Below are 26,579 nucleotides of genomic sequence, written 5' to 3' on the forward strand. Positions count from 1 at the left end.
AATTTTTGTCTTGCTAGAGATTTCAACAGGTAACTACATACGAAGCAAAATGAGCGAATCTCACTCTAAAATATGTCTACATACATTCATATGTTGTTGTCTATTTGAAATGTCTAGAAAGACAAATATTTGAGAACGGAGGAAGTACAGTACTATAGATCTGATTAAAATTGAATTCTGAAATGCATGCGCGCTATTCATTGGAACGAAGAGAGTAAAAAAAGAGTAGAACGGCTATATGTTTTTTTTTGAAAAAAAAACTTGCCTCCGATAAAAGACACTACTGAAAAATCCAGTCCCATATCCAAGCGCATCGCCCGCCTCCTTATCCCTCCCTCCACACCCCTCTTCCCGCCTCCCCAACCGCCGGCGATGCCTCCCCCGGCGGGGCTGCTCCCCTGGCCTTCCCCGACCGCCCCGGCGCCGCGTATCACCACCACGACCCAGCCGCGACCCCCGCCTCGCGTTCGCCCTCCTCCTCCTCCCCCTCCCCCTCGCCGTTCCCCGCCGCCACCTCCGCGGCTCAAGCCGGTCGTCGCGCCAAAACCGGCCGCCTCCCTGCCCCCGCCGCCCGCCATTGTCTCCACCATGGACCCCGCCTCCACCTGCCTCAACTGCACTCACTTCGGCTCGTACGATACTCTCTCGCTCTCTTACCCGACGCGCTGGCGCTCGCTTCTGTGCGTGTGCGTGTGTGAGCTGACTCTTCTGCGTGGTTCGTAGGTGTTCCGGGTGCACTCACGAGTTCGACCTCGACAAGCCGCCGGTGCTGCAGGAGGTGGCGGATTTCTTCAGTGGCCACGGAATCGAAGACTTCACATTCAGCAGGGGCAGGCTGGTACGCGTAGCCCGAAATGTGTGGGATGACATGTCTATTTGGTTTCAACTAAATTAGTTTGCATAGGTTCTGGTCACCCGAGTAACCGAAAAGATTTTTAGGTTCAGAATTTCCCACTTCCCAGTAAATGTATAGTCACCTAAGCAATTGATGTGATTAGTTACTGGATTTGCTTTGCCGCTAAGTCTGAAACTCTGAATGTGGGAACCTTGTTTTTAGTCAGAATGGCGGTGCCGGGCGAAGCTAGCGGTACGTGGAACACCAGAGAAGCCGCTGATTGGCCTGTATCAAGAAGGGACACATACTGTTCAAGATATTCCCGATTGCAGAGGTTAGCTATGAAATCAGTTAACTGTAAGAGTTACACAGTATCCGGCTATCCACTTGTACTTCGTTCTGCTGCATGTTATTTTTATATTCAATCTATTACTCACCGTTTTATTTTCACATTTTTTCAGCCCATCACCCAAGCATTAACTATGCTATTAAGCTTCTGAAGCAAGGTGTGTTCCTGTCTGTTGTGCCTGCTCCATACAGATTAGGGAAACATAGTTTCTTCAAATCACGAAGTGAGGCATAATATGTTAGAACTCTGGTCTTGCAGGTATATCTGAGCTCAGTGTGCAGCCTTTTGATGAAGATGCTGGTACTGGTGAACTAAGATACGTGCAGGTAATTATTACTTTGCTTAATAGCATGTACATAATGTATGTATAATGAAACGAAGGAAGTATTCAGTTTTCTTTTGCACCAAGAACATACACCTTATAGATTCTCTTTGTGAATGGGAAAGTTGAAATTTGTGATCTTCGGTCTTCCTTGCTGTAAATCCCAACACAGAATGACCTCATCAAGCATGTCATTATGCCTATAATCCTGATGCATTTGATTTCTTTATCATATCCCTAGATGACCGTGACGACATATAACACGTCTATTCCCGTTGCGCAAAGATACGAGCAAGGTTAGCTTTATTCTCAATCTGTTCTAAGCTGTACTGTCGATTCTCCAAACCCAAAATAATTGAAATATGTTATTTTCTGCCTAGCGAGAGTTCAAGTTTCATTCGTTTGGAATTCAAGAGACGAGCGCTCCAAAAATTCAGAGAAGTTGAGTTTGTTGCAAGAAGTAAGTTTTCCAACTGAGGTTCAACACATATAGCTGCTTGTCAGCTTTCCTATTTCCTTTAGGTATTCTGCCAAGTCATTTACTTTGCTTTTGTGAACTTTTTATCCTCAATCTTGGTGATTGTACTCATGACAGTTCTTATGGACAAATGGTGGACCAAGAAGTAATTTGCATGTGATTCACTCTATATGGGCCAATTTCCAGACATCAACCAGCAATGTAAGATATGTGTGTGAGTTTGGTGGATGTAATATACTCCCTCCATTCATCCGTCCGAAAATACTTGTCGAAGAAATGAATGTATCTAGATATATTTTAGTTCTAGATACATCCATTACTCCGACAAGTATTTCTAGACAAAGGGAGTACTATAATATGTTATAGCTTTTTTCTGATTCGGATGTATATAGACGCATTTTAGTGTGTTTGTTCACTCATTTCAGTCTGTATGTAGTCCATATTGAAATATCCAAAACAACTTATATTTGTGAACGGAGGGAGTAGTTGATTTACTTTTGTTGTATAGTTAAGGCACGTAACGCTTTTGCCATTTTCAATATGGATAGTGGAATAGGTTAAGTTTTATGCGAAGTTAGGATAATGGTACTACAGTCTAGTCTTAGAATTTTTGCAAAGTGATGAATACTGGTGATAAGATTGAAGGTGGAATATGGAGTGCATAATTCGTATGGTTCCATTGTACCCAATTCCCATCTCTACAAACCCAAATATTAATTTTTTATTTTTACCATGAAATCCAAATATTAGTTGATCTATTTTTTTCTTAAACTGTTAACTAATACAGTATGTATCAAAGAAAAGATCGTGCACTATAGTGCTAAAGAACATTCTAGGTCAAGCTGTTCAGGTCACGAGTGCCCCAGTTATAAGAAGCTTATGCATATATTAATCAAATTTGTATTAAATACTCTCCTCTGATAAGCTGTCAACATTTTTACAAGCTGCAAGGACCAGGTGTACAGCATGAGGAAATCCTATAGGACAAAAATATCAAGGCTATGTTCAGATTTCCTTTTTGTTCTTACTCTAAAGTCTAAACTGATTGCTTACAAGTTATAAGACATTGATTACAAGTTAGCTCCCTTATATTTACCTGTTGGTTGACCAACTACATCTATGCGGCATTTTCCTATAATAATGTTGTTGCATCTGCAGATAATTTTTGGGCATAAATGGAGACATATCGGCGGGGAGGCAGATCTGTGGGAGCGTTTTGGGGGAGTTGATATTTGTCTTGACCCTTATAGCTTTGGGCAGGCCAATACTCTGGTATGTGTGATTATATCAGGATCAAATTTTGTACCAAAATGTTGTGAAGCTTGATCCAAAACAGGATAACTACTGTTATAATGAAGATGGCCAGACGGTGTGGCCGCAAGGGTTTGGGTAGACTCATGGTTGCGAAGAGAGAATAAATTGATTGTTCTTGCTTGCCTCCTTACAATTGGGGTACATCCCTTATGTGGACCTTCTAGGCCGGCTACTGTTCACTGAACAGTAATTCCAGCATGTGACAGCTGGGCACGTATCCCTAACTAAAATAACTTGACTCCCAAGAGGAGAACTCCTAACTGGATACATACTCTAGCATAGCTGGACTCCTAAATGGGTACAAACTCTAGCATGGCTGGACTCCTAAATGGATACAAAATCTATTCTTTTAAATGTATGAGAGGAAGCAAGAAAAATATATATTTCTATCCTATATGAAGTCCATCGGCCCTAGTATATAGTCCGTTTCCCCTTCCAATACCCTAATTCCCTTCAAGACATACCATCAACCATCTTCAGCACTGTGTTTGTCTTGATGTGAACCAAGGTTCACAACAAAGTAAAAAAATCTAGGCAGTTCTATTTATTAGGTGCTGTTGATTAACCATAGAGCCATTCCATACACCATATATTCTAGCTGCACATGGTTCGATTGTGTATCTTAACTTAACTTACGGTAAGTTTGTCATGCCAGCCTTTTCTTACACAGTGTTGTGTTTCCTCTGCAGTCTTTTAACTCGTTACTGCATAAGTTGATCAAATATGTACCACGGGGCTCAACAGTTGTTGATTTATACTCTGGTGCCGGTGTTATTGGGTTAGCCATCGCGGCTTCTAGGAAATGCAGGTGAGTACAAAAATGCATGTTTAACTATCCGTTGCTGCTTCTCGGAAATGTAGGTGAGTAAGTAAAATGGATGTTTAACTAGCAAATATTGTACCTTTTTATGTGCCAAGATTAGATATGAATATTGCCTGTCAGGTGCATGAGGGCAACATCATTTCCCAGACATTCCAGATGTTGTGGAGCATACTTAAATTCATTGATATACTAAACAATTTACGATCTGATACACTATCTTAATGCTTGTACAATCTAGAGATTCTAGAATACTTCACTAATGTTTTAGTTCAAAGAGTTAGTTTTTTATTCCCTATTTGGTATACTTGTTGATAGCTTTTGCTCGAATCAGTTAGCCTTGCTCTATGTGTTGCTTGTAGGCCACTTAGTCAAGTGTAGGAGACCGCTTGTCTTGCTTGTAGCACTAAGCCACAAGTAGTGATATCGAAACTAGTGTGGTATAGTGAATGCCATTCTGGAACTTAATATATTAGTTTAGTTCAGTTAAACTTTGCCAAACCCTGTGTAAGGTCTGGCCTGAAAATGCTAAATTTGAGCCTGGTCTGGCTCGGAAAAAGAGCGCAATATAACTGTGTTCTGGCCCAAAGCCAAGCAAAGTCTGAGAAACCAAAGTATGTTGGTTTCCTCTAGATATATTAATTTACACTATTTGTTTGTAAAAACTTCTTGTGGGCCTGGTTCTAAAGCTAGCCGACTCAAGCTGAGATTTAGGACACCCAGTCTGCCCTGGGGCTTCTCTATTAAAATATTTATAAGAACTTTCAGTGTACCATTTATAGTGTCCCACTTCTCTTTCTTTTTTAGAAACTCTTATTGAAATATTTCAAGTGAGGTTCTTATACTTGCAGGTCTGTGAGATGTGTTGAGATCAATAAAATGTCGAAATTGTCTTTTGAGAAGTCAGCAAGCCGACTTCCACCAAACCTGGGTTGCACCATAACTTGGCACAATACTGATGCTTCAGCTGTATGCAATTGAACCTGTATTTCTGTAATGGTTACATTTCATATTATGATGATTAATTTGGAACCTACATCATGGTACCAGGAACCCATTCACTGGCTTGAAGGGTCAAGTGTTGCTATCGTGGATCCTCCCAGGAAAGGACTGCACCCTTCTGTTATCAATGCTCTACAGAGAGTTGCTTTGTCTGAGCGCAAGGCGTTCAAGGCCAAAAGGTAGATATAAGAAGTAATTCACAGTCCACATGCTTTCATGCTGTCAGTTATTTGACAAATATGTCGACAGTTTTCTTAAATTATGATATCCTTTTTCCATTGTGGTAGCTTTATCGGTAATGTTATTTTCTGAACAGTTCACTTACAAAGGTCAAAGATGAGAAGAGACCATGGATCCTGCGAGCAAGGGAACCAGCTGTTCATGTTGATAGTACAATCATGGAAGAAAGTAGTGGAATATGGCCAGAGACCCTCATATACATCAGCTGCGGATGGGACAGTTTTAAAAAGGTGACAGTTGCTAGCTTACGAGGAGTCCAAATCTTGTACCCTTCCTACCTCAGTTTTATGGTGCTTCAGTTCTCTTATATATAAGCATTTCATATGCTAGAGGGCACCCCCTGCACCCATGGGCATATGCACCCACTTTTGAAAAAATCCATTTTAAGCATGTTTTAAAATGTCAAAAAATTCAAAAGAAAATATCACGCATACATGTTCACAAATGTGTGTACGCGACACAAAGTTTTGCGGAAAAATGTTTTGTTGTTCTGTCTCCATAAAAAAGACAAATTTCAGTACTTTTAAATAGTGTAACACGACACATTTTTTTGTCTTTTTTTGCACAAGCCACAAAAAAGTTATTTTTGCGTGAAACTTTATGCACACACATAGAACATAGAGACGTAACCATGTAACACTTTTCAGATTTTTTTAGCATTTAGAAATGTGTTTTTCAAAGTGGGTTCATATGTACCCGGGTTCATCTATGCACTTTCCTTTCATATGCAGGACTGCAAAAGCTTGATATCCAACGAGGCCTGGCATTTGGAGAATGCACATGCTTTTAACTTCTTCCCTGGCACTGATAGGTACGGGTCTCAACCTCTTGACTGGAAGCTGTCCGTATGTTTTACTGCAACCTTTATGGGGTTCATTGGAAGATCCTTATGTACTGTTTTAAGCTCTAGTACTGCGCAAGCAAAAATCAAGTTGCTCTGACCAACCCTTGCAACCTGGCTTGGGTGATTATATAGATTTGAGACTTCTAGGCTAATTAAGTTTGAAGATAGTCAGGAGCAGTCTCATGAATATTTCAGTGGCACATGGCCTTTTTTCGCTGATCAAAATAATTAACTTGAAGATGCTTCTTGATATTCTTAATTAATGAACCTGTCTAAAGCTAAATCTGCCTGTGATGACCTGTTCAAATAACTTCGACCTCACTTTCTCCGTCTCCACCCATGCAACCCGTTATATTCTTGATTTTGCACATTAGTTGCAGGCAACAAGGCGCGATGCTAGTTTGCCTTTTCTATTATGATGATTCGGATGATTGCTCATGGTCCATGGGCCCTTTATTTTCTAGTTTCCTAATAAACAAGCTTTGTTGGCTGTATGCATTACTGATGCAGCATCGAAGTCCTGGCGATCTTCAGACGGGACTCTGGAATTGCTCAGAAGAAAACAAAAACGAAAACAAAAGCAAAAACGAAAACAAAAGCGAAAAAGAAGAAAACCAAGCCATCGAAAGTCTGACCAGACAGAAACGATTTGCTCATACGAAAAGGCTGGAAGTGGCACGGGCTGTGGTGCTAATCTGGCGTATGCTTGCATGTTTACCGCCGACCCAGAAAGTGATGGGTTGCCGCGAGGGATTTCACACCGGTCAAACGAAACATCAACTCAAGGATCTCAATTTAGGGCAAGGTATTTGTAGAAACTCACATAGCTAGTGTCTCAATCAGGAACTTACATTCTGTGCTAGTACTGGCTTATTCCCTTGTTGTGTAAACCAGCAGTGAAACTGTGCAGTACAGGTTAGCTTAAGATGGGAACTCGAGCGCAAGGGGACTGATGTTAGCCTCTGTTTCACCAAATTTTGGCCGTGCATTTCAGTTCGCCGTTGTTGTTGGAAATATAGAGCGTAGACTATCTGCAGTGTTCTGTATCTAGGGAGGACAAAGAACCTCAACCTTTTGTCAAATGAAACATCATTGTATCTTTAGGTTGTATATACTTTTGTTTTCGATTACTCAATCAGCCTGTATCTACCACCGTTAGGATGTGGCCGGGGGAAAAATCAACGTGTATGCCCGGAGAATTTAGCAAAAGGCACCAAAGTTGTGTTGGAAATATGCAATTTACCAAATGATTTTATTAATGGAAATAGTAAATAAAGCATGACTAATATAGCAGAGATAAAGCAAGTCATGCAATCTGGCAGAGAGAAGGTAAATAGCATTTGCATATATGAACTTGAACTAAACACATCTAGAACAGGCACTAGATGAAAAACCTAACATATGTAGGGCAGAAACTAGAGCAAAGAACTGTGGCAAGACTTCTAACAGAAAGAGCAAGAACACGTACGGGACAGCAGCAGCAGAAGCACTGGACTTGGGGTCGACATCCTCTCCAGCCATGTCGTTGATGAGGTTGTCGACGTCGGGGAAGAAGTGGTCGTCGGAGTCCGTGATGAAGAAGTCAGTAGTCGCGCGGAGCGCTCCCGCGAACAGGCTGCAACGGGAGGTCATCGGCTCGGCTCATTCCCGCAACCCGCGGCGCGGCGCGACGAGGTGTGGCGTGGCGGGCGACGGAGGAGGAGCGCGCGTGGATGTCCCTCTTGTTCTCATGCTCATACAAATGGGGAAAGAACCTCCCTTATAAAGAGGTCCAACTCCCTCTAAACTAGCAATGTGGGACTAAACTTTAGTTCCACCTCTTGCCTTGCATGAATGGGCTGCGCGGGCCTCTAGGATTTATTAGGAATTTCTGAAACTGCTATTGGGCTAGGCCCAAAATAGACAAAATTCCAGCAATTCCCCACCAGATCCCAGAGGCACACAAAATTTGCCTTTGGTTCCAAAACACTGTTTTATATACCGATACTGCAGTGGAGACTGTTGAGTTGAATTTCCACCTAGAACTCTATGCTACACTAGTAAGCAACTTGAACAGTGAACTGGGCCTTGAACTACAAGTTTTTTACGAATCCAGCTTCACATAAAGCCTTGACCGATACTAGGCTACCGTGGGTCTTCTCCGCGGGTGGAGCTTATGCGCCATACTCCGTGACCTTTCATGAGTTTACTAGAGAGAACCCTACTCTCATAGATTGCAACGTTTGACAATCAGACTCATATAGGTGTGTTCTTCAAAAGATGTTCTGCAGGACAACATCTCTGCTTAAATGAGCCTCTTAGAACACATTAAGATATACATCAACCTGCCATGGAGACTATGAGAGTATTGCATCTTCATGGAGTGGTATTGTTAATAGTAAGGATACTCTCCTCTCAGTTGATCAACAGCTTGTCTTCCACATCTAATTCACGGGATCTCCGATCACAAAGAATAGGTTACCACTGTGAACAACTCATATTGTGGGTCTCATACCCATCTCCCTCGACGCATTATCTATCACATTATGTTGGGGATATTACTACTGGACATAAACCGGCCAGGAGTGGCCGGGTTAACTCTATGAGGATTAGAAGCACAAGAAGACAAAGGATGGTGGCGTTTTATGAAGGCCCAAGGCCCAAAGACGGGTTAAGGCCTGTAGATATAAACCGACTTATCATGTAACTTGTATTGTAAGATAGGAGGAATAGAGACCGAATTGGATACGTTGATGATCCGGCCTCGGGACTCTGTAAACCGACGGACGTCGACCTATGTATATAAAGGGACGACCCGACCGCGGTTTAGGGACAACACACACAACAACTCGAGAGCCAGGCAAAGCGGATTCGCTCCCTGGTCATCGAAACCCTAGTAATTCCATCACAACTGGAGTAGGCCTTTACCTTCATCGTAAGGGGCCAAACCAGTATAAAACTGTCGCGTCCTTTGTCCGCTTTAACCCCTTTAAGCTAACCCGTAGCGATGGCTCCGCGACTAAGTCCTTTCACAAGGACATCTGTAGTGACAAAACCATGACAGTTGGCGCCCACCGTGGGGCTATCGCACGATGGTTTCGAGTCCTTGAAGGCAAGCTTCGACGGACTCAAGGAATACGCTGTGGGCCGGATGACTAAAATTCGTCGCGGCAAGCTCTACATCGACGATGCAGGATGGGGTCCCGAGGCCGGTTCAGTCGAATATGGGTACCGGGTCCCCTTTGGTGGAATTCACATCTTCATCGGCAAGATCGGCGAACCGGGCCTTGAGCCGGACATCTGCACCGACATCATCGAGACGGCTCAGCATGCAAGCTCTGCTTAGGTTCAGCCCACTGTAAAGCATGTCTTCGTGGGTGCCATCCATGGAGCGGAATATGAGGATAGATCGGCATTTGGTGGCGAAACTGTTGTCTGCTCTGATGACGAGTCTTCAACCGGAGAGACCGAGTCGCTGTACCAGCTGCAGGATGGCCGGATTAGTGGAGGTTCCGATGGCAACAGTATTCCGGACCCCCTTGATCTGCCAAGCCGGGTCGCGGTCTTGATGGCCGGTACACAACCAGCGCAGCACTCTTCTACCGCCGCGGCAATGATCTCCGGTTCAGCAACAGCAACACCAGCGGGAGCAGGGGGCTCTGCGCCGCCTCCGGCTTAAGTTTTGTCCGATCTGTTCGACGCTTTAGCAACATTGCTCGCAACAGAGGTGGACGCGGCAAACCGGGATCAACACAACGCAGAGATTGCGAAGGTGAAGGATCAGATAACTCAAGCTAAAGCGGACCTGGCAGCAGAAAACACCAGGATGGCTATAGAGCGGGCCGGATTGGAGGCTCAGGCGTACCGGCTTATGCTGGATCAGAGCGCGTCAGACGACGTCATGAGGAGAAGATACCGATAGCGCCTTCCGTCGGTCTTGGAGGCGAGGAATCTCTTTAACATGCCGGGAGCAGGCACCAGCAACCAACCTGTGGTGAACCGGGCGGAGGCACCTGGGACCGGGGCACCGGTTCAGCCTCGTGCGACGGATCCGCCGCCTCCGCCTCGTCAGAACGACATTCCACAATGACACGTCTCAACACCTCTGGGTCATTACTCTAACCCATTGGATAACATCGTTGCTGCCGCTTCACGATTGGCAGCTCTCCCGATTGATGGCGAGTCCCCCGTAGCAGTTGAGACACGACGGGCTAGGGAGCTCCTACAGACGACTTTGACTCAGCAGCATTGTTGGGGAACGTAGTAATTTCAAAAAATTTCCTACGCACACGCAAGATCATGGTGATGCATAGCAACAAGAGGGGAGAGTGTTGTCTACGTACCCTCGTAGACCGGAAGCGGAAGCGTTAGCACAACGCGGTTGATGTAGTCGTACGTCTTCACGGCCCGACCGATCAAGCACCGAAACTACGGCACCTCCGAGTTCTAGCACACGTTTAGCTCGATGACGATCCCCGGACTCCGATCCAGCAGAATGTCGGGGAAGAGTTCCGTCAGCACGACGGCGTGGTGACGATCTTGATGTTCTACCGTCGCAGGGCTTCGCCTAAGCACCGCTACAATATTATCGAGGATTATGGTGGAGGAGGGCACCGCACACGGCTAATAGATCTCAAGGATCAATTGTTGTGTCTAGAGGTGCCCCCCTGCCCCCGTATATAAAGGAGCAAGGGGGAGGGGCGGCCGGCCAGGAGGAGGCGCGCCAGGGAGGAGTCCTACTCCTACCGGGAGTAGGACTCCCTCCTTTCCTTGTCCAACTAGGAGAGGGGGAAGGAAGGGAGAGAGGAGAGAAAGGAAAGGGGGGGGGGGGCGCCGCCCCTCCCTCCTTGTCCAATTCGGACTAGAGGGGGAGGGGGCGCGCAGTCTGCCCTGGCCGCCCCTCCTTTGCTCCACTTTGGGCCCATGAGGCCCATTAACTCCCGGGGGGGGGGGGGGGGTTCCGGTAACCCCCGGTACTCCGTTTTATATCCGATAACTCCCGGAACCATTCCTGTGTCCGAATATAGTCGTCCAATATATCAATCTTTATGTCTCGACTATTTCGAGACTCCTCGTTATGTCCGTGATCACATCCGGAACTCCGAACAACCTTTGGTACATCAAAATATATAAACTCATAATGAAACTGTCATCGTAACGTTAAGCGTGCGGACCCTACGGGTTCGAGAACAATGTAGACATGACCGAGCCACGTCTCCGGTCAATAATCAATAGCGGAGCCTGGATGCTCATATTGGTTCCAACATATTCTACGAAGATCTTTTATCGGTCAGACCGCATAACAACATACGTTGTTCCCTTTGTCATCGGTATGTTACTTGCCCGAGATTTGATCGTCGGTATCTCAATACCTAGTTCAATCTCGTTACCGGCAAGTCTCTTTACTCGTTCCGTAATACATCATCCCGCAACTAACTTATTAGTTGCAACGCTTGCAAGGCTTATGTGATGTGCATTACCGAGAGGGCCCAGAGATACCTCTCCGACAATCAGAGTGACAAATCCTAATCTCGAAATACGCCAACCCAACAAGTACCTTCGGAGACACCTGTAGAGCACCTTTATAATCACCCAGTTACGTTGTGACGTTTGGTAGCACACAAAGTGTTCCTCCGGTAAACGGGAGTTGCATAATCTCATAGTCATAGGAACATGTATAAGTCATGAAGAAAGCAATAGCAACAAACTAAACGATCAAGTGCTAAGCTAACAAAATGGGTCAAGTCAATCACATCATTCTCCTAATGATGTGATCCTGTTAATCAAATGACAACTCATGTCTATGGTTAGGAAACATAACCATCTTTGATCAACGAGCTAGTCAAGTAGAGGCATACTAGTGACACTATGTTTGTCTATGTATTCACACATGTATTATGTTTCCGGTTAATACAATTCTAGCATGAATAATAAACATTTATCATGATATAAGGAAATAAATAATAACTTTATTATTGCCTCTAGGGCATATTTCCTTCAGTCTCCCACTTGCACTAGAGTCAATAATCTAGATTACACAGTAATGATTCTAACACCCATGGAGCCTTGGTGTTGATCATGTTTTGCTCGTGGAAGAGGCTTAGTCAGCGGGTCTGCAACATTCAGATCCGTATGTATCTTGCAAATTTCTATGTCTCCCACTTGGACTAAACCCCGAATGGAATTGAAGCGTCTTTTGATGTGCTTGGTTCTCTTGTGAAATCTGGATTCCTTTGCCAAGGCAATTGCACCAGTATTGTCACAAAAGATTTTCATTGGACCCGATGCACTAGGTATGACATCTAGATCGGATATGAACTCCTTCATCCAGACTCCTTCATTTGCTGCTTCCGAAGCAGCTATGTACTCTGCTTCACATGTAGATCCCGCCACGACGCTTTGTTTAGAACTGCACCAACTGACAACTCCACCGTTCAGTAAAAACACGTATCCGGTTTGCGATTTAGAATCGTCCGGCTCAGTGTCAAAGCTTGCATCAACGTAACCATTTATGATGAGCTCTTTGTCACCTCCATATACGAGAAACATATCCTTAGTCCTTTTCAGGTATTTCAGGATGTTCTTGACCGCTGTCCAGTGATCCACTCCTGGATTACTTTGGTACCTCCCTGCTAGACTTATAGCAAGGCACACATCAGGTCTGGTACACAACATTGCATACATGATAGAGCCTATGGCTGAAGCATAGGGAACATCTTTCATTTTCTCTCTATCTTCTGCGGTGGTCGGACATTGAGTCTTACTCAACTTCACACCTTGTAACACAAGCAAGAACCCTTTCTTTGCTTGATCCATTTTGAACTTCTTCAAAATCTTGTCAAGGTATGTGCTTTGTGAAAGTCCAATTAAGCGTCTTGATCTATCTCTATAGATCTTAATGCCCAATATGTAAGCAGCTTCACCGAGGTCTTTCATTGAAAAACTCTTATTCAAGTATTCCTTTATGCTATCCAGAAATTCTATATCATTTCCAATCAATAATATGTCATCCACATATAATATCAGAAATGCTACAGAGCTCCCACTCACTTTCTTGTAAATACAGGCTTCTCCAAAAGTCTGTACAAAACCAAATGCTTTGATCACACTATCAAAGCGTTTATTCCAACTCCGATAGGCTTGCACCAGTCCATAAATGGATCGCCGGAGCTTGCACACTTTGTTAGCTCCCTTTGGATCGACAAAACCTTCTGGTTGCATCATATACAACTCTTCTTCCAGAAATCCATTCAGGAATGCAGTTTTGACATCCATTTGACAAATTTCATAATCATAAAATGCGGCAATTGCTAACATGATTCGGACAGACTTAAGCATCGCTACGGGTGAGAAGGTCTCATCGTAGTCAATCCCTTGAACTTGTCGAAAACCTTTTGCAACAAGTCGAGCTTTATAGACAGTAACATTACCATCAGCGTCAGTCTTCTTCTTGAAGATCCATTTATTCTCAATTGCTTGCCGATCAACGGGCAAGTCAACCAAAGTCCACACTTTGTTCTCATACATTGATCCCATCTCAGATTTCATGGCTTCTAGCCATTTTGTGGAATCTGGGCTCACCATTGCTTCTTCATAGTTCGTAGGTTCATCATGATCTAGTAGCATGACTTCCAGAACAGGATTACCGTACCACTCTGGTGCGGATCTTACTCTGGTTGAGCTACGAGGTTCGGTAGTAGCTTGATCTGAAGTTTCATGATCAATATCATTAGCTTCCTCACTAATTGGTGTAGGTGTCACAGAAACCGGTTTCTGTGATGTACTACTTTCCAATAAGGGAGTAGGTACAGTTATCTCATCAAGTTCTACTTTTCTCCCACTCACTTCTTTCGAGAGAAACTCCTTCTCTAGAAAAACTCCGAATTTAGCAACAAAAGTCTTGCCTTCGGATCTGTGATAGAAGGTGTACCCAACAGTCTCCTTTGGGTATCCTATGAAGACACATTTCTCCGATTTGGGTTTGAGCTTATCAGGTTGAAGTTTTTTCACATAAGCATCGCAGCCCCAAACTTTTAGAAACGACAACTTTAGTTTCTTGCCAAACCACAGTTCATAAGGCGTCGTCTCAACGGATTTCGATGGTTTCCTATTTAACGTGAATGCAGCCGTCTCTAGAGCATAATCCCAAAACGTTAACGGTAAATCAGTAAGAGACATCATAGATTGCACCATATCTAATAAAGTACGATTACGACGTTCGGACACACCATTACGCTGTGGTGTTCCGGGTGGCGTGAGTTGCGAAACTATTCCACATTGTTTCAAATGTAGACCAAACTCGTAACTTAAATATTCTCCTCCACGATCAGATCGTAGAAACTTTATTTTCTTGTTACGATGATTTTCAACTTCACTCTGAAATTCTTTGAACTTTTCAAATGTTTCAGACTTATGTTTCATTAAGTATATATACCCATATCTGCTTAAATCATCTGTGAAGGTGAGAAAATAACGATATCCGCCACGAGCCTCAACATTCATTGGACCACATACATCTGTATGTATGATTTCCAACAAATCTGTTGCTCTCTCCATAGTACCGGAGAACGGCGTTTTAGTCATCTTACCCATGAGGCACGGTTCGCAAGTACCAAGTGATTCATAATCAAGTGGTTCCAAAAGTCCATCAGTATGGAGTTTCTTCATGCGCTTTACACCTATATGACCTAAACGGCAGTGCACAAATAAGTTGCACTATCATTATCAACTCTGCATCTTTTGATTTCAACATTATGAATATGTGTATCACTACTATCGAGATTCATCAAAAATAGACCACTCTTCAAGGGTGCATGACCATAAAAGATATTACTCATATAAATAGAACAACCATTATTCTCTGATTTAAATGAATAACCGTCTCGCATCAAACAAGATCCAGATATAATGTTCATGCTCAATGCTGGCACCAAATAACAATTATTTAGGTCTAATACTAATCCCGAAGGTAGATGTAGAGGTAGCGTGCCGACCGCGATCACATCGACTTTGGAACCATTTCCCACGCGCATCGTCACCTCGTCCTTAGCCAATCTTCGCTTAATCCGTAGCCCCTGTTTCGAGTTGCAAATGTTAGCAACAGAACCAGTATCAAATACCCATGTGCTACTCCGAGCATTAGTAAGGTACACATCAATAACATGTATATCACATATACCTTTGTTCACTTTGCCATCCTTCTTATCCGCCAAATACTTGGGGCAGTTCCGCTTCCAGTGACCAGTCTGTTTGCAGTAGAAGCACTCAGTCTCAGGCTTAGGTCCAGACTTGGGTTTCTTCTCCTGAGCAGCAACTTGTTTGCTGTTCTTCTTGAAGTCCCTTTCTTCTTCCCTTTGCCCTTTTTCTTGAAACTGGTGGTCTTATTGACCATCAACACTTGATGCTCCTTCTTGATTTCTACCTCCGCGGCTTTTAGCATTGCGAAGAGCTCAGGAATAGTCTTATTCATCCCTTGCATATTATAGTTCATCACGAAGCTTTTGTAGCTTGGTGGCAGTGATTGAAGAACTCTGTCAATGACACTATCAACAGGAAGATTAACCCCCAGTTGAGTCAAGTGATTATGATACCCAAACATTTTGAGTATATGTTCACTGACAGAACTATTCTCCTCCATCTTGCAGCTATAGAACTTATTGGAGACTTCATATCTCTCAATCCGGGCATTTGCTTGAAATATTAACTTCAACTCCTGGAACATCTCATATGCTCCATGACGTTCAAAACGTCGTTGAAGACCCGGTTCTAAGTCATAAAGCATGGCACACTAAACTATCGAGTAGTCATCAGCTTTGCTCTGCCAGATGTTCATAACATCTGGTGTTGCTCCTGCAGCAGGCTTGGCACTTAGCAGTGCTTCTAGGACATAATTCTTCTGTGCAGCAATGAGGATAATCCTCAAGTTACGGACCCAGTCCGTGTAATTGCTACCATCATCTTTCAACTTTGTTTTCTCAAGGAACGCATTAAAATTCAACGGAACAACAGCACGAGTCATCTATCTACAATCAAACATAGACAAGCAAGATACTATCAGGTACTAAGTTCATGATAAATTTAAGTTCAATTAATCATATTACTTAAGAACTCCCACTTAGAAAGATATCCCTCTAATCCTCTAAGTGATCACGTGATCCAAATCAACTAAACCATGTCCGATCATCACGTGAGATGGAGTAGTATCAATGGTGAACATCAATATGTTGATCATATCTACTATATGATTCATGCTCGACCTTTCGGTCTCCGTGTTCCGAGGCCATATCTGTTATGTGCTAGGCTCATCAAGTTAAACCTGAGTATTCCGCGTGTGCAACTATTTTGCACATGTTGTATTTGAACGTAGAGCCTATCACACCCGATCATCACGTGGTGTCTCAGCACGAAGAACTTTCGCAACCATGCATACTCAGGGAGAACACTTATACTTTGATAATTTAGTGAGGGATCATCTTATAATGCTACCGTCAATCAAAGCAAGATAAGATGCATAAAAGATAAACATCACATGCAATCAATATAAGTGATATGATATGGCCATCATCATCTTGTGCTTGTGATCTCCATCTTCGAAGCACCGTCATGATCACCATCGTCACCGGCGCGACACCTTGATCACCATCGTAGCATCGTTGTCGTCTCGCCAATCTTATGCTTCCACGACTATCACTACTGCTTAGTGATAAAGTAAAGCATTACAGCACAATTGCATTGCATACAATAAAGCAACAACCATATGGCTCCTGCCAGTTGCCGATAACTCGGTTACAAAACATGACCATCTCATACAATAAAATTTAGCATCATGTCTTGACCATATCACATCACAACATGCCCTGCAAAAACAAGTTAGACGTCCTGTACTTTGTTGTTGCAAGTTTTACGTGGCTGCTACGGGCTTAGCAAGAACCGTTCTTACCTACGCATCAAAACCACAACGATAGTTTTTCAAGTTGGTGCTGTTTTAACCTTCGCAAGGACCGGGCGTAGCCACACTTGGTTCAACTAAAGTTGGAGAAACTGACACCCGCCAGCCACCTGTGTGAAAAGCACGTCGGTAGAACCAGTCTCGCGTAAGCGTATGCGTAATGTCGGTCCGGGCCGCTTCATCCAACAATACCGCCGAACCAAAGTATGACATGCTGGTAAGCAGTATGACTTATATCGCCCACAACTCACTTGTGTTCTACTCGTGCACAACATCAACGCATAAAACCTAGGCTCTGATACCACTGTTGGGGAACGTAGTAATTTCAAAAAATTTCCTACGCACACGCAAGATCATGGTGATGCATAGCAACGAGAGGGGAGAGTGTTGTCTACGTACCCTCGTAGACCGGAAGTGGAAGCGTTAGCACAACGTGGTTGATGTAGTCGTACGTCTTCACGGCCCGACCGATCAAGCACCGAAACTACGACACCTCCGAGTTCTAGCACACGTTCAGCTCGTGACGATCCCCGGACTCTGATCCAGCAGAATGTCGGGGAAGAGTTCCGTCAGCACGACGGCGTGGTGACGATCTTGATGTTCTACCGTCGCAGGGCTTCGCCTAAGCACCGCTACAATATTATCGAGGATTATGGTGGAGGAGGGCACCGCACACGGCTAATAGATCTCAAGGATCAATTGTTGTGTCTAGAGGTGCCCCCTGCCCCTGTATATAAAGGAGCAAGGGGGAGGGGCGGCCAGCCAGGAGGAGGCGCGCCAGGGAGGAGTCCTACTCCTACCCTCCTTTCCTTGTCCAACTAGGAGAGGGGGAAGGAAGGGAGAGAGGAGAGAAAGGAAAGGGGGGGGGGCGCCGCCCCTCCCCCCTTGTCCAATTTGGACTAGAGGGGGAGGGGGCACGCAGCCTGCCTTGGCCGCCCCTCCTCTGCTCCACTTTGGGCCCATGAGGCCCATTAACTCCGGGGGGGGGGGGTTCCGATAACCCCCGGTACTCCGTTTTATATCCGATAACTCCCGGAACCATTCCTGTGTCCGAATATAGTCGTCCAATATATCAATCTTTATGTCTCGACTATTTCGAGACTCCTCGTTATGTCCGTGATCACATCCGGAACTCCGAACAACCTTCGGTACATCAAAATATATAAACTCATAATGAAACTGTCATCGTAACGTTAAGCGTGCGGACCCTACGGGTTCGAGAACAATGTAGACATGACCGAGACACGTCTCCGGTCAATAACCAATAGCGGAACCTGGATGCTCATATTGGTTCCTACATATTCTACGAAGATCTTTTATCGGTCAGACCGCATAACAACATACGTTGTTCCCTTTGTCATTGGTATGTTACTTGCCCGAGATTTGATCGTCGGTATCTCAATACCTAGTTCAATCTTGTTATCGGCAAGTCTCTTTACTCGTTCCGTAATACATCATCCCGCAACTAACTTATTAGTTGCAACGCTTGCAAGGCTTATGTGATGTGCATTACCGAGAGGGACCAGAGATACCTCTCCGACAATCGGAGTGACAAATCCTAATCTCGAAATACGCCAACCCAACAAGTACCTTCGGAGACACCTGTAGAGCACCTTTATAATCACCCAGTTACGTTGTGACATTTGGTAGCACACAAAGTGTTCCTCCGGTAAACGGGAGTTGCATAATCTCATAGTCATAGGAACATGTATAAGTCATGAAGAAAGCAATAGCAACAAACTAAACGATCAAGTGCTAAGCTAACAAAATGGGTCAAGTCAATCACATCATTCTCCTAATGATGTGATCCCGTTAATCAAATGACAACTCATGTCTATGGTTAGGAAACATAACCATCTTTGATCAACGTGCTAGTCAAGTAGAGGCATACTAGTGACACTATGTTTGTCTATGTATTCACACATGTATTATGTTTCCGGTTAATACAATTCTAGCATGAATAATAAACATTTATCATGATATAAGGAAATACATAATAACTTTATTATTGCCTCTAGGACATATTTCCTTCAAGCATGCCTATTCATATAGCCGCGGAAGGATTCATTCTACTCCCCGCCCAAGCCAGAGCTACAGCAGGCATATCGACGAACCGGCTGTATCAAGCAGTGCGAGGAATCGTAATCCGCCCCGTGGCAATAACCTGGCGGGTGGCGGTGGCAATGCCCAGGATGTAGTGGATCGCGCTAGGGCACGTCGGGAGGCAGAGTTAGCGGCACAACACGAAGTTTTGGTTCGTCAGCTCACGCCGGTTCGTCAGTTCACTCCGGTTCGTCCAACAACATCGGTGGAACCAGGGGTTACTTCCAGTTCTTTGGGAGTGCCATGTCTTGTCCCAGCGTCGCGCAATGTACGGTTACCCAAGGATTTCAAGGGCCCGCGTAAGGTGCCGAATTACACCGCCGATTTATCCCTTGAGTCATGGGTGGAGAGTTATGAGATGGCAATGGAGATGCTGGATGTGGACGAAGCGGCGTGTGCCAAATACTTTACCATGATGTTGGAGGGAACAACTCGCACGTGGTTGAAAAATCTGCCAGCCAACTCTATTGGATCATGGGCCGAGTTAAGGGCCCGGTTTATCCAGAACTTCAAAGATACATGCAAGCAGCCCATGTATATCATGGATTTAGCTGCCTGTGTCCAGGAGGAAGGAGAATCAACAACCCACTGGGTGCGCCGGGTTTCGAAGATTTTGCATTCGTTAAACCGCATCAACGCTGACACAACCGTTTTAACATTGGAAGGCAACTGCCGGTTTGCGCCTTTGAAGCTGAAATTGGGACGGCTTAAACGCCATTGTAATGACATGGGAACACTTATGGTGGCTCTGGTGAAGTATGCCGATTTGATAGTACCAAGGACCCCGAGTCTGAGGATGACAAGACAGGGAAGGGAAAGAAGAGCGGCAACGCCAAGGGGCAGTAGCATAATCCGGCAGGTCATGGGAACAATGGTAAACGCAAGGCAGATAATAGCTTGGACTTTGTGGCTAACACCAACGCCCAGGATAACGGTCAACGGCGTAAGGGTAAACCGTCCCAGCGGGGTGGAGGGTCAGGCCCCAATCTAGAGCGCCTGTTAAATCAGCCTTGCCCAAAGCACAGATCAAAGGAGAGACCCGCTACGCATCTTTGGAAAGATTGCTTTATTATGCGGTAGTTCAAAAATTCAAATCTTTTTCAATATGACAATGGACCGCCCGGCGGTTCAGGAGGCGGTTTCCATGGGCCGGGTTATGGTGGAGGCAAATCCGGTTCAGGGTTCCAGGGTAACCAAACCGGACATGGCAATCAGAACAGCCAGGGCAACCAGGGAGGTTACAACCATCAGGGGAATCAACAACAGCAGCAATCGGGTTATCAGAGCAATCCAAAACAGTTGAATAGTGGGCAATATCATGTCTTCACCACAAGTTTATGTAAGCGCGATTAGAAGCTTCATAAAAGGGATGTGAACTTCGTTGAACCGGCGGTACCTCGTTATCTGCGCTGGTCTGAACAACCCATCCTGTGGAGTCGAGAGGATCATCTGCCCCGGGTTGACAATCCGGGTCATCTGGCTTTAGTGGTGGCACCCCAGGTTGGGGGGGGGGGGGTATAAATTTACCAAGGTGCTTATGGATGGAGGAAGCAGTATCAATATCCTTTACTATGAAACCTTTCGTCGCATGGGGTTAACAGATAAGAATCTTAAACCGCCGAACACTGTGTTTCATGGGGTAGTTCCTGGTAAATCGGCATACCTAGTTGGCAAGATAGCTCTGGAAGTTGCTTTCGGAGACGATCATGATTCAAGATCGGAGGTGTTGACTTTTGAAGTGGTTAAAATCAAGAGCCCATATCATGCCCTGTTCGGACGGACGGCTTATGCTAAGTTCATGGCAAGGCCTTGTTATGTTTACTTGCAGCTTAAGATGCCGGGTCATAAGGGGACCATCACGGTGCATGGTAGCCGGAAGATTGCTTTGGAATGTGAAGAAGGTGATGCAGCTTATGCTTAGTCGGTTTGTGCCACGGAGGAGCTGAAATTTTACAAAGACAATGTTGATCCGGCAGATATGACTTCTCTGAAAAAGCCAACTACTAAGCATGATCCGGCACTGAAGTTTAAATCGTCCGAGGAGACTAAACTGGTTGACTTTGTTCCTGGTGATTCATCCAAGCAGTTCAGCATCAGCGCCAACTTGGATCCGAAATAGGAAGGCGCGCTCATCGAGTTCATCCATGAGAACCAGCACATCTTTGCATGGAAGCCTTCTGACATGCCAGGTGTACCGAGGGAACTCGCTGAGCACACCCTTAACATAGATCCTAAGTTTAAATCGGTCAAGCAGTTTCTTCGCCGCTTCAACGAAGAAAGGTGTAAAGCTATTGGTGAGGAGGTAGCCCGGCTCTTGGCAGCAGGGTTTATTGTGGAGGTCTTTCACCCTGAGTGGCTAGCTAATCCGGTGCTGGTACTTAAGAAAAACGACACTTGGCGTATGTGCGTGGATTACACAGATTTAAACAAAGCCTGCCCAACTGACCCCTTTGCTCTCCCTTGAATCGATGAAATTATTGATGCTACAGCAGGTTGTGACCATTTGTGTTTTCTGGATGCTTATTCTGGTTATCATCAGATCAAAATGGCAGTTAAGGACCAGGAGAAGACAACCTTCATAACTCCCTTTGGAGCCTTCTGCTACGTATCTATGCCTTTCGGGCTCAAGAGTGCCCATGCAACTTATCAGCGCTGTGTTCAGAATTGTTTACATAAACAGATTGGGCGCAACGTACGTGCATATGTGGATGACATTGTGGTGAAATCCGGAAAGGAGGAGACATTGATAGGTGACTTGAGGGAAACTTTTGATAACCTCCGGGTTTATAAGATGATGCTTAATCCGGCCAAATGTGTATTTGGTGTACCGGCAGGCAAGCTTTTGGGTTTTCTGGTGTCTAACAGGGGGATTGAAGCTAATTCGGAGAAGATCACGGCTATCACGTCTCTGGCTAAACCGGCGTGCATTAATGATGTTCAATGTTTGGCAGGCCGGATTGCATCCTTAAGCCGGTTTATCAGTCGCCTTGGAGAGAAGGCTATCCCTTTGTATCAGATGTTAAAGAAAACAGATCACTTCGTCTGGAGTGATGCTGCTGATGAAGCACTTGCAGATCTGAAAAGACAGTTAGCCGAGCCACCTGTCTTTGCGGCTCCGGTTGATAAGGAGCCCTTATTGTTATATGTGGCTGCTAATGCCCGAGCTGTTAGTGTGGCTATTGTTGTGGAGCGCAAGGAGGCTGGGAAAGAGTATCCGGTTCAACGGCCGGTTTATTATATCAGCGAGGTGCTTATAGAGTCTAAACAGAGATATCCACATTGGCAGAAACTGGTGTATGGAGTTTTTATGGCAAGCCGGAAGCGCAAATTATTTTCAAGGTCATCCTATAACAGTGGTCAGTTCAGCCCCACTGAGAGATATCATCCAAAATAGAGAAGCAACTGGCCGGATTGCTAAGTGGGCTACTGAGCTTGGACCTCACGGGCTCAAATATACACCTCGCACATCAATCAAATCCCAAGCACTCGTGGACTTCATCAATGATTGGACAGAGTCGCAAGCGCTGAAGGAAAAGCCAAACAACACTTATTGGACTATTCACTTTGATGGGTCCAGGCAATTGGAGGGCTCGGGGGCTGGTGTCATATTAACTTCCCCACGAGGTGATAAGTTTTGTTATGTTCTCCGTTTAATGTTCCCTTGTACTAATAATGCAGCTGAGTATGAGGCCTTGCTCCATGGTCTTCGGATGGCTAAGGAAATGAACTTAAGCCGGGTTAAGTGCTTTGGTGACTCGGACCTGGTGGCTCAGCAGGTATCTGGCACTTGGGACTCCAAGGATCCACTTATGGCAGCATATAGACGAGAGGTGGATGCAGTGGCTGGTCACTTCAAAGGTTATCAAGTGGAACACATAGACCGGCGGAAGAATGAAGTAGCAGACGCTTTAAGCCGCTTAGGCTCTCAACGTAAACCGGTGCCACCCAATACCTTCCTCGATGTACTGCATAATCCGTCAGTGAAGATACCTACGGAGGAGGATTTGGTTGTGCCCGACCCGGAGGCTCAATTGGTGGCGGCTCTTCATGTTATTCTGGATTGGACGGCCCTGTACCTGGCATACATGAACCGGGGCGAGTTGCCAGACGACAAAACTTTGTCCCGGCAGATAATCCGGCGATCCAAGTCAATGACCATTGTCAATGGGGAGCTACATCATTGTAGTGTCACAGGAGCATTTCAGCGTTGTGTCTCTCCTCAAGAAGGTTGTGAGATCTTGCGTGAGATCTACGAGGGAGATTGTGGTCACCACACCGGTTCAAAATCCTTGGTGGCTAAGGCTTTTCATCACGACTTCTATTGGTTGACGGCTCATGCTGATGCCGAGGATTTGGTAAAGAGGTGTGATGGTTGTCAAAAGTTTGCACGCCGTGCTCATGTTACGACCCAAGAATTAAGAATGATCCCAATAACTTGGCCGTTTGCAACTTGGGGGCTTGATATGGTTGGACCTTTTAAGAGGTCCAAGGACAAGAAGACTCACCTGCTGGTAGCAGTTGATAAGTTTACCAAATGGGTAGAGGCAAAGCCAGTCAGTAAGTGTGATGCGGCCACGGCGGTTCAATTCATCAAAAAGGTGATATTCCGGTTTGGTTTTCCACACAACATTATCACTGATAATGGTACTAATCTGTCCAAGGGTGCTATGGAGGAATTTTGTCAACGAGAGCACATCCGGCTTGACATGTCATCAGTGGCTCACCCCCAATCTAATGGTCAGGTAGAAAGGGCCAATCAAGAAATTTTGAGAGGTATCAAGCCCTGGCTTATGGTTCGTTTAAAGCGGACGCCGGGTTTTTGGGTGGAGGAGTTACCTTCCGTGTTATGGAGCATCAACACCACACCAAACAGATCTACGGGTTACACGCCTTTCTTCATGGTTTATGGAGCAGAAGCAGTTCTTGAAGGAAATATGCCCTAGAGGCAATAATAAATTATTATTTATTTCCTTATATCATGATAAATGTTTATTATTCATGCTAGAATTGTATTAACCGGAAACATAATACATGTGTGAATACATAGACAAACATAGTGTCACTAGTATGCCTCTACTTGACTAGCACGTTGATCAAAGATGGTTATGTTTCCTAACCATAGACATGAGTTGTCATTTGATTAACGGGATCACATCATTAGGAGAATGATGTGATTGACTTGACCCATTTTGTTAGCTTAGCACTTGATCGTTTAGTTTGTTGCTATTGCTTTCTTCATGACTTATACATGTTCCTATGACTATGAGATTATGCAACTCCCGTTTACCGGAGGAACACTTTGTGTGCTACCAAATGTCACAACGTAACTGGGTGATTATAAAGGTGCTCTACAGGTGTCTCCGAAGGTACTTGTTGGGTTGGCGTATTTCGAGATTAGGATTTGTCACTCCGATTGTCGGAGAGGTATCTCTGGTCCCTCTCGGTAATGCACATCACATAAGCCTTGCAAGCGTTGCAACTAATAAGTTAGTTGCGGGATGATGTATTACGGAACGAGTAAAGAGACTTGCCGATAACAAGATTGAACTAGGTATTGAGATACCGACGATCAAATCTCGGGCAAGTAACATACCAATGACAAAGGGAACAACGTATGTTGTTATGCGGTCTGACCGATAAAAGATCTTCGTAGAATATGTAGGAACCAATATGAGCATCCAGGTTCCGCTATTGGTTATTGACCGGAGACGTGTCTCGGTCATGTCTACATTGTTCTCGAACCCGTAGGGTCCGCACGCTTAAGGTTTCGATGACAGTTATATAATGAGTTTATGAGTTTTGATGTACCGAAGGAGTTCGGAGTCCCGGATGAGATCGGGGACATGACGAGGAGTCTTGAAATGGTCGAGACGTAAAGATCGATATATTGGACAACTATATTCGGACATCGGAAAGGTTCCGAGTGATTCGGGTATTTTTCGGAGTACCGGAGAGTTACGGGAATACGTATTGGGCCTTATTGGGCCATACGGGAAAAAAGGAAAAGGGCCTCAAGGGTGGCCTGTAGCGACCAGACCTCAAACAGTCTGATCTCTGTGCTCAGATGTCATCCCTGGATCAGTAATGCTGACACCACACAGTACTCGAAGAATTAATAACAGAGTAGCAATCACACACTTATTACATCGAGTGTCTCAATAGAGAACTTATTACAATAAATATGGCTTAAGGCCATCTAATAACGATAACAGCAGAACGCTTGGAAGATAAGTGAGTCCATCAACTCCAACGGCATCACTGAGTATAGAACCACGACCTAAAAACTCCTTAATCGTCGTCTGAAAAGTCTGCAACATTAACGTTGCAGCCCGAAACGGGTCAGCACATGGAATATGCTGGCAAAGTAACACATAGAGAGTAATGGAATGAAACAGCTATACTATATGCATATTTGGCTGGTGGAAAGCTCTATGGTTTCAATTTTGCGTAAAACCAATTTTTCCCTACTACAAAGGAATAAATTTTATTTAACTATCATGGTAGTTGTTAAACATTGAGAATGGTTGACAGCATCCTCAATCCCAATTAAACATCATCATTATCAAAACCCAACAAAATTAATTTAGAGTAACATGTTGAGATTCACACGATAATCCAGGTACTAGATACTCAAGATGTCCATAACCGGGGACACGGCTAACCATGATTAGTTTAATACACTCTGCAGAGGTTTGCGCACATTTCACCACAAGACTCGATCGCCTCCGTTTGGTTTCTCGCACTACATGGTGTTTGAGAAGACGGATGACCGAGACATAGTCTTTCAGAAGCGCTAGCACCTTACGATCGGGTAGACCGTACCACCTACATCCCCTACATCTGCTAGTCTACCATTGTAAGAGTTTGCACGACTTAATCAACTATGCTAGAGCCCATAATAGCTTGTGGCTTCACACGGAAGTTTCTAGTATGAATAATCTCATGATCCCTTTGAGCCTGGGTGGCGGTCCATAAAAAAATAGGCAATCCTGGAATACCCAGGTACCTCAATCCACCACATGTGTGTTTAAGTTGCCACCTTAGATAAACCATTAATTAACAAACTCACATCTGTCATGGATATCACTCACCCAATCCACGTCTACTAGCATAGCATGGCATAATAGGCAAACGTAGAAGTAACTCCCAGGGTTTGATAATATAACAGGTGATAGGTACTACCTCATCTACTTCCCATCCCACAATTTAATTAGACCCTAACCATGCAATGTTTGAGGGTTTGATCTAATGCAATAAAACTGGGTAGTAGAAAAGGCATGATCAAAGTGTTACTTGCCTTGCTGATGATCCGCGAAACCTAGCGATTCGAAGTAACAGGCGGCGC

The 26,579-nt window shown here is 44.7% G+C and overlaps 1 protein-coding gene across 1 annotated transcript; it reads left to right on the plus strand.

Annotated features, from left to right (window-relative positions):
* The first annotated feature begins 299 nt into the window (after positions 1–299).
* LOC125545751 (S-adenosyl-L-methionine-dependent methyltransferases superfamily protein) lies at positions 300–7,314 on the plus strand. Its single transcript, XM_048709783.2, has 15 exons — positions 300–632; positions 724–838; positions 1,058–1,169; positions 1,297–1,341; positions 1,443–1,510; positions 1,748–1,802; positions 1,887–1,966; positions 2,102–2,185; positions 3,143–3,256; positions 3,988–4,106; positions 4,970–5,087; positions 5,169–5,299; positions 5,437–5,590; positions 6,092–6,171; positions 6,715–7,314. The coding sequence occupies exons 1-15, from the start codon at positions 373–375 to the stop codon at positions 6,836–6,838; spliced, it is 1,659 nt and encodes a 552-aa protein (XP_048565740.2). The 5' UTR covers positions 300–372; the 3' UTR covers positions 6,839–7,314.
* The last annotated feature ends 19,265 nt before the right edge of the window (positions 7,315–26,579 follow it).

The sequence above is a fragment of the Triticum urartu genome, chromosome 3A (assembly GCF_056163025.1).
Source record: "Triticum urartu cultivar PI428250 chromosome 3A, HENAU_Tu73, whole genome shotgun sequence".
Lineage (NCBI taxonomy): Eukaryota > Viridiplantae > Streptophyta > Magnoliopsida > Poales > Poaceae > Triticum > Triticum urartu.